The sequence below is a fragment of the Nicotiana tabacum genome, chromosome 18, assembly GCF_000715075.1.
Source record: "Nicotiana tabacum cultivar K326 chromosome 18, ASM71507v2, whole genome shotgun sequence".
In the NCBI taxonomy this organism is placed as follows: domain Eukaryota; kingdom Viridiplantae; phylum Streptophyta; class Magnoliopsida; order Solanales; family Solanaceae; genus Nicotiana; species Nicotiana tabacum.
This window is the reverse complement of record NC_134097.1, coordinates 88,020,747-88,030,014: the sequence shown is the minus strand read 5'-3', so window position 1 is coordinate 88,030,014 and position 9,268 is coordinate 88,020,747. Positions and strand designations below refer to the sequence as shown.

General features: G+C 35.4%; 1 protein-coding gene across 2 annotated transcripts; it reads left to right on the top strand.

The window, feature by feature from the left end:
* The first annotated feature begins 582 nt into the window (after positions 1–582).
* LOC107791809 (transmembrane 9 superfamily member 3) lies at positions 583–5,024 on the top strand. 2 transcript variants are annotated; one of them, XM_016613945.2, is made up of 7 exons: positions 583–829; positions 1,494–1,534; positions 2,214–2,805; positions 2,913–3,050; positions 3,144–3,300; positions 3,432–3,916; positions 4,464–5,024. In XM_016613945.2, the coding sequence occupies exons 1-7, from the start codon at positions 675–677 to the stop codon at positions 4,681–4,683; spliced, it is 1,788 nt and encodes a 595-aa protein (XP_016469431.1). In that variant the 5' UTR covers positions 583–674; the 3' UTR covers positions 4,684–5,024. The 2 variants fall into 2 exon arrangements, with proteins under 2 accessions (XP_016469431.1, XP_016469432.1); XM_016613946.2 differs by lacking the exon at positions 583–829 and adding an exon at positions 962–1,367.
* The last annotated feature ends 4,244 nt before the right edge of the window (positions 5,025–9,268 follow it).

Genomic DNA, 9,268 nt, shown 5'->3' with positions numbered 1-9,268 from the left:
ACCCTTAATGAAAGCTTTTATAGCCACACAAATGTTATGGCCCCACAAACTTTTTACCCCTTAAGCTTTTAAGCCCACAAGTTTCAAAAGTCTTCTTCTTTTTTCTTAAACTCCGTGCCGAGTCAAACTACCTCATATAATATGAAACAGAGGGAGTAAATGATTTTTGTACCAAATTTAATTATGTTCAGGACTATGGTTTGCGATAATATAATGAATGTTATTGATGAAAGTATTGTTGGGTATTTGTAATAGTTTTTAGAACTTGTGGGTATAAGTCATGTTTCATGGTTTTTCAAAAAAAAAAGTGAAATATGTTCTGAAAACTGATGTCCAAACATATTTTCATCTTCAAACCAAACTTCACTCATATCAAATTTTTCAAAACAAATTTGGAAATCTATAGCCAAACGCTAGCTAAGGCTTAGTTTTGTTGGTATGCTCATATCATGTACGTTATGCTTCATTATTTGTACACGTTAATTACCACTCGTATTGTCTACATTTTTCAGACAACATTACTTAATAGAGCGTAGAGATCTGATCAAACCATAAACCATCATGCATACGTCCAATCTCTAGTTTTTCTTTTTCACTTCCTTACCTCTTCATCTCTATATCAATTACGCAAAAAATTCTTCTTCTTGTTCTTTTTCTTTTTAATTATTGGATATATGAAGAAAGTGCGTGCTATTGTGTCCATTTGCATGGTGACACTTTTCGTAGTTTACCGCCTCTTTATCAGCCAAGATGCCTCTGATCATCGCTATAAAAGAGGGGATCCTGTCCCTCTTTATGCTAATAAGGTTGGTCCTTTCCACAATCCCAGGTACACATATATATCTCCTTCATATTCACCCATTTAGTTTCCTCTTATTTGTGTTACAACAACAACGACGACGATGACGAACTTTCCATAAATGGGGTCTAGGGAGGATAGTGAGTACATAGACCTTACCCCTTTAAAAAAATAGGGAGACTGTTTCCGATAGACCCTCTTCTTATTTGTGTTGTAGTTTAATTTTCTATAATCTATGGAAGTGTAAACTTGCATCGTTTTGTGCTTTTAGTGTCAATTGATCAATAAGTCACTGCCCCAAACTAGTTAGGATCGCTTCACTTTGTGTTTACTCCACTCTATTCAGGTCCATTTTATTACATTACCTTTCTCTATTTGAAAACATAAATTTTAAACTATATATTCTACCCTTAATATAAGGTTTTATAGGTATGAAAACCGTATTGGCATATTTAAGACCAAAAATGTCAAAAGTCGTTCTTTCAATCGCCATATAAATTGAAAGAGGGGAGCAATTTTTTATTGCAATTCTCCTTCTTTATCTGGGTATGGAAATGGCGTTCACTAGGTATGCTTTGGGAAACTCAAATGGATGGGTTCTTTAATTTATTCTCTTTTTTCTTTGTGTAGTTAGTGCAGATTACAAATATTTAATTAATTACTCATATTTTCTTGTTGCTTTCTTATTTTACAGCGAATCCTACCGGTATTATGATCTGCCATTTTGTATACCAGGTTCATTCTACACTTACACGTATTGTATTTTGTTGGTTGTTCTCTTCTTGCTGTCTTACTATTTATTTCATGAGATATAACTAAGATAGTACTGAAAAGGGAGAGTAAAGAATTAGAAGATTAGATAATTATCATGAATGGCTCAATTGAATTTAAGCATTCAACTCATTTAAGTTTCAGACTAGGGCTAATTGATGTGTCAATCATGTAAAATGTAGTTTAGCAAAAACAGAAAGCTGCACTAGTTTTGCAAATCCTTGTTGTGGATTTCTTTCTTTAAAATGTAGAATTTCTGTTTGTTTTTTTCCTTCTCTATTTGCCTATTTTGTTTTTAGATCTCTTGTCTTTTGGTTGGGGAGAAAGGTTGGGGTTAGGCTATAGTTCCAATCTTGTTCTTCTAAGCAAAAGATACATATTTCAAAGTTTGATAAAAGTATTTTTAAACCTATGTTACTCAAGTTTGAGTAGTATGTTACACAGGTATGCCAAGGAAATTAAAAGCGGAAAAGGCCTAAAAATGCCACTCAACTAACATAAATGGCCTATCTATGCATGAATAGGGCAACCTTTTAACGGATGGCATAGATATGCCATTTATGTTAGTTGAGTGGCATTTTTAGGCCTTTTCCGAATTAAAAGTCTGTAACTTATTGGTAATATATATGTACTTGATATGCAGATAAAGTGAAATTGGAAGAGAAGAAGGAAGCTCTAGGTGAAGTCTTAAATGGGGATCGGCTCGTGAGTGGTCCTTATGCTCTCGATTTCTTGGTAGAGAAAGACATGGAAATTCTTTGTAGGAAGAAGCTAACAAAGGAAGAAGTAGCTCAGTTCCGAAGAGCAGTAGATAAAGACTATTACTTTGAAATGTACTATGATGAGTTGCCCATATGGGGTCTTATTGGACGAGTTGAGAATAGAGAAGAAACAGACGATCCAAAAGATTACAAATACTATCTGTACAAACACATACATTTCGATATCCTTTATAATAAGGATCGTGTTATTGAGATCACAGCAAGAACGGATCCACATTCTGTTTTGGACCTGACAGAAGATAAGGAAGTCGATGGTGAGTTTACATACACTGCGAAATGGAAGCAAACAGACATTCTATTTGAGAATCGGATGGATAAATTCTCGCAGACTTCTCTACCACATCACTTGGAGATCCACTGGTTTTCCATCATAAATTCTTGTGTCATAGTTCTCCTCTTAACTGGTTTCCTTGCCACGATTCTTATGCGAGTACTTAAGAATGACTTTATCAAGTAAGTGGCTTTATTGAAAGTTGTCACTCCATTTGGAAAAAAGAAAAGAAAAGGATCTAGCTGATTTTCTGTAGAAGTAACTCATTTAATCTGTCATGCATCAAAAGGTATGCACATGATGAAGAAGCAGTTAATGATCACGAGGAGACGGGATGGAAGTACATACATGGTGATGTCTTTAGGTTCCCAAAACACAAGTCATTGTTTGCTGCAGCACTTGGTTGTGGCACTCAGCTCTTTACTCTGTCAGTATCCTCCCAACTTAATGTATAATACAAGAAACTGTAGCATTATGTTGTTAAATCTTAAAGAAACATTATATTTTCATTCTTATACAGGACAGTTTTTGTATTCCTGCTGGCACTTGTAGGAGTGTTTTATCCCTACAATAGAGGAGCTCTATTCACTGCCCTTCTGGTTATATATGCACTCACTTCTGGTGTTGCCGGATACACAGCTACCTTTTTCTATTGCCAACTTGAAGGAACTAACTGGGTAAGTGCTCTAATATTCCCATAGTTGCTATGCTATGACGGTGTCGCCATTTCACTGGAACTAAGTGGTCTTATTGAGTTGTAAGTCAAATATTGATTAGCTAATATTTGTAAATACTCTTGCCTTAACAGGTAAGGAATTTGGTCTTGACCGGGAGTCTCTTCTGTGGGCCTTTAGCGCTAATGTTCTGCTTCCTCAATTCTGTTGCAGTTAGCTATAGTTCAACTGCTGCTCTACCATTTGGCACAATTATGGTAATAGTACTTATGTGGACATTCATGACATCGCCACTGCTTGTATTGGGTGGAATTGCTGGCAAGAATAGCAGAACTAGTTTCCAAGCTCCATGCCGCACCACAAAATATCCAAGAGAAATCCCATTACTCGCTTGGTACCGTGGTACTGTCCCTCAGATGGCAATGGCGGGTTTCTTACCATTTAGTGCCATCTACATTGAGCTCTATTACATATTTGAAAGTGTATGGGGTCAAAAAATCTACACCATCTACAGCATATTGTTTATAGTTTTCATTCTTCTGCTGATAGTAACCTCTTTCATCACTGTTGCATTGACTTACTTCCAACTTGCTGCAGAAGATCATAAATGGTGGTGGAGGTTCGACGCTTCTTTCATTTCGTTTACATTTCATATTCTTGGTTTGGCTTATCATAGTTCCATGTTACTTTATTGATTGCTAGTTTTCTTAGTTCTTCCGAAGCGTGTTGCACCTGTCTTTTATTCCTTTTCTTGCATCTAGTAAGAGAAATTTAATTTAGTTAAATAAAAGTTTTTGCTGACTACTGTACTTGTTATGCAAATGTCTGTATAATCTAATAATCCTGATGTATATGTTCGTGGCTCTTTCCCTTTGGTTTGTATTAATCTACGTTGTCGTTCATCATAACCAAACCTCACTTGTGGGATTATACTGGGTGGTTGTTGTTGTGTTTGTTGTTTGTCGTTCATCAGAAGTGCAATATATTAGCCTATTGCTTATCCTAATCTAAAGAAATGAATCTTTCATCCTATACTGCTTTCCAGAGTTACAACCAAATGAAGTTCATTTTACAGCAAAACTCCTAATATGAATTCACTTATTTACCACCATTGTTTAGATCTAATTTCATGTGCCTATATATTAAGCTTTTTTGGTATGGTGCAGGTCATTTATCTGTGGTGGATCAACTAGCATCTTTATCTATAGCTATTGCTTGTACTACTACTACACGAGATCCGACATGTCTGGATTCATGCAAATCTCATTTTTCTTTGGATACATGGCTTGCATCTGCTATGGTTTCTTCCTCATGCTAGGGACTGTTGGTTTCCGCTCATCCATGCTCTTTGTTCGTCACATTTATCGATCTATCAAGTGCGAGTAAACATTTTGTGTAGTATTTGTTTCCTCCACTTTAGCCTCTCTACTTCTTCGGGGTAGATGAAAAGTCTGCGTACACACTACCTCTCCAGACCCCATTAGTGGGATTTTACTGGATTGTTGTTGTTGTTTACACCACTTTGGTTATACCTTAAGCTTTTGTAAAAGATTGGTTAAAGGAAGGAGAGGACTATTTAGGTAGGAAATGCCATAAGTATGTAGTAGGAACTAGGAAACCAAAGCTTGATTCAGACCCTTTTTTTGTGAATTGTCCTCTAGATACATTTTGTTCAGCACTGCTTTCTCCCGAGAAGAATAGCAGGGGTTGAAGTATCTAATTTTTTGGTGAATTCAAGTATTGATTCTTTAATTTATTTTGGAATATAATTTACATTGTTAAAAAATACAGTAAGGGACTAAAAATGATTTTTTTGGTATAATTATTAGTAAGAATTTAAAAAGATCATGGTCAAAGATCAAATTGGCTGGCTCACTCACTATTAACATAATAAATGGAAGAAAAGGAGTAGTACTCGTTGACTTTGGTGAGGTAATACTCTTTGATGATTGAGCAAATTCACCTCATATATGATGATGTTTTCTTCCGAACTGTATTCCAAAGCTTAAAGAAGACATAGCCAATAATATAAAAAAATTTCAAAAGGATTTTCATGTGATACCAAAAAATCCCTTTACAACAACAATTTTTCTACCATAGGTTACCCAGAAGGATTGATCCTCCTCTTCAAATTAAAATTCATAATTTTAAATTAAACTTCATAATTCACATCTTAGGAAGTTATGCTGAAGAATTTGTCATTATTAGTTGAACTAATCAAAACTAGACATCGTTCATAATTGTCATCTAATTATAGGAAGTTGAAGCATTTGACATTAGTAGCTGGCCTAATCATTACTTGGACTTTGTATTTCTGAGACTACATACTTTTCATTCTCCCCCTCCCCCTCCCCCCCCCCCCCCGCGAATCATGATTAACTTCATAATTCACATCTTAGGAAGTTATGCTGAAAACATGCACTTTGTATTTAAGAAAACGTCATTTTCATTTCTTCTTTTTCTCAGTTGGTTTACTGCGTTATGAAACAGGCAACTTCTTTTAATAATTCTTCAAATATTTTTTACTTTGTAGTTAATATCTTTTAATTTTGTTGAGAATGTGAATTATATGATATTTTCATCTAAAAGATTACGCTATTAGAGTCATATGGCTATTTCATTCCTTTTTTTTTTAATGTTAAAATTCTTTTTAATAATGGATGGCAGTAAGACTTAACTCAAAAATCTCTCCTTCTTCCCAATTTATGTGATGCAATTATTTTTTGATTATTAATTTGACTAATTTTTTAAATTGGGTTCAATTGGTGATTAATCAATTTATGCCAAAAGACCAATTTGAAGAGAGCCTTAGAGCAACAATGTACTTATTTCTGCGTAACCTATGGTCATAAGTTCGAGCCGTAAAATCATCTATTAATTTTACGTTGGGGTAGGTTGCCGTCCCCGGGGTGCTGCAACCCTATTGAGCTGAGCTTAATTGGTTTTGAGGATTAATAGACAAATCTGAAAAAATGAGGTATCTTGAAGTCCGTTGATCAGAAGTTGAAAGCTATTTCCTCGTGCACGAAAGATTGAGCTGGAAGAATCGATTCCTATTGATAGTCACATTCCTTGAAGTTTTTATTCATGGGCTACAAAGAAAATATTAGCTGAAGGAATTTGTGGTCAACAAGGATTTCAATTACGGAAATACTTGCATTGAAAAGAAGAATGCGTAAAAGAGTCTCTTAAGGAAATAAAATAGAAACCTTTTAAGATTTTTTTTTTCTTAAGAGAGGTTTTGGAGTTAAAATTGGAAAAGGATACGACCAACCTCCCCTGTATAAAGCGCCCCATTGTTGCTGTTTAAGACTACCGCTATTTCGCAGAAACACTAGAATTACTTTTGGCAAATACTAATCATAGCAAGAAGGTAAATTCAAGGATTCAAGCTGCTCAACTGAAGAACCTGTTCCCGAAGAAGAAGGTGATGAAGTTCTCTAGTTATTTAGGTTTGAGTGCATAATCTTTTGAAAGGAGAAGATTTAGAACTTTGGGATATCATTCAAAAAGGTTCTAAGGTTCCTGTCACAACTCAAAATCCAACCAAAGGCCATGATAGCACCTAACCCGCTGGCTAGGCAAACCAACATTCAAGAGCAACAAAAGAATCCAATTACTAAACCAATTAACTATTCATGATATAAATAACAAATGCGGAATAAATCTCAATTCAGTATCATAAGTACATAATAAGTGATAAGGTCTAAATATGACCACCACCGTCTACAACGACCAAAATCCGGTGTCACCACATAAAAAATATCTAATAAATATAAATAATCTTAACAAAACAACCTTTGTCTGGGAAGATAATACATAGACAGATATGAATGCATAGGGAAGGGGACTCCATGTGCTGTGGATTGGATTAAGCATAGCAGTTCACTTCGAAGTTTGCAATGATATGCTTTTACTCAGCTCAATTGGTACCGTAAATACTAGTCTCAAAACATGCACAAAAATATGTAGAATTATAGAATGAATACAAAACCATGGTACTCAATAAGCATCAAGTTTAGTCTCGAAGAAGTATTGGCAAGAGGTCGGCTCTGACGCCTACTAACAACTCAATAAGCATATGAGGCATAAATAGTATATAAAATAAAGCATGATATCATAAAGCAGGTCTGTCAATAGTACCAAAGTGAAAATGAAATTTATACATACTTTCCAGACAAGGAGATAACATACAACATCAATCATCTCAGTTCTTTCTGTCTCGCCCCTGTTTCTCGCGAAATCGAATTTTGACACGTGACAACTCTTTTAAGGAAGGATTTTAAAAGAGAGAGTCGCCACCTAACGGATTAAGGTGCGTTAGAGCACCTATTTGCAGAAAACTCTATTTAACTAGTTTGCATCACCAAAGATCGGGTAAGGGCTCAAATTACCTTGAAGAGAAGGTATTAGGCACTCATCGAGGTCCACAACTGTGGGTCCCGGCTGAACTCAATTATATGAATTAGTCTATGTGATCAAAAATAAGAAAAACAGGGAATTCGGAAAGTTTATTAAATGCAAATAATTGATTAAAGAAAAGGGGTGTGTGTGTGTGTGGGGGAGGGGGGGGGGCTAAATTTTTTAGCCTAAATGATCACCCGGTGCAACATAAATAATACTTCGTAACTCCTTCAAGATGGGGTATTACTCATATTATTCAGCGGGCACAAACTATCATCTCCTGCTATCCGATTACTATCTTTAAGTTGTTACCTAAAGCGCATTAGTTGATTCTTAACCGTACCCTATGCGTGCACTACCCGTCCCATGCCTATGTTTCAGGATGCTTTAGACCTCTATTTAGGTAGTTCTAGACCTTAACCTAGGTTTCTCAAAAGGGAAAAATATAAGCGACAGACAAAACAGTTAGGACTTTCATTTATAAGCAAATAAGGGCTCAAGTTGACCTCCGCAATTAGACAACAAATGCACGCAAGTCAGATTAACAAAGACAGTGCTGATTTTAAACTAATTAAAGTTATTGAATCCTATAGGCATGATCTCTATGTGATTTTGGATTTTAATGGACAAGGAGTTTCATATATAGAAGCCAATTTCTTAATACGATTTCTAAAAGACTACGTAGTTGCCTACTGATTATACATTGTAAGCGGTTAAACCTATAGGCATGATATCTAGGGGATTTATGCAATAGTAGACAGTGACAGGTCATAGAAACAGATCCAGAATCATTTGTTGAATCCTCTAGGCATATTGTCTAGTGAGAGTAACAATGCAGTGTTTGAAAACTCATGAACAAACGGGCAAAAATGATAAATTGGTTGCTTCACCTATAGGCATGCTTTCTATAATTTGTTCCAATTTTTTAGATCTTATAGACATGATTTCTATAATTTGTAAACATAACAGCATGTGACTGAGGTTTTGCACACACATTGAATATACAATTTCCTATAGACATGGTTTCAAACACAATTAAACCAAGTATTGAACCTATAGGCAGGATTGTTAACATATAATGACTGAACATAATAGAATACCTATAGGCATGATTTCTAACACACGATAACTGAACATGTAATAACACATTGTTGAACCTATAGGCAGGATTTCAACTTAATTTGTTACAAGTATAAAATACGAACCCTTTCCCATTTTTACTAATACCCCAGAATTGTTATTACAAATAATTATTACAGCCTAGAATTTAGTGAATGAATTACAAAAATAAGTAAAACTATAGGGATCCTACAGCAGGCCAAAATACACCTGGACAGGCCAGGCCTTCAACTCACAATAACTCCAAAAGCCCATGTTCATAGATACACAATAACCAGTAGTGAATGATTCACCCATATTTCAAGGATAAGCATACAGAACCCAAATCTCTAGTGTGTCAGAGTTCCCAAGGGCTTCAAGAACCCAAGGCAGTGCTCACACTAGAGAAACTGATCAGAAACAGTTCAAGGAAGACTAGAGACCAAATCCTAGTGTGTTAGAGTTCACA

Excerpts from the sequence above, each read along its gene's own strand:
- LOC107791809 (XM_016613945.2), top strand. The coding sequence starts at position 675 with ATGAAGAAAGTGCGTGCTATTGTGTCCATTTGCATGGTGACACTTTTC. Across the intron at positions 830-1,493 it reads GGTCCTTTCCACAATCCCAG|CGAATCCTACCGGTATTATG; the intron begins GTACACATATAT and ends CTTATTTTACAG. Across the intron at positions 3,301-3,431 it reads AACTTGAAGGAACTAACTGG|GTAAGGAATTTGGTCTTGAC; the intron begins GTAAGTGCTCTA and ends TTGCCTTAACAG.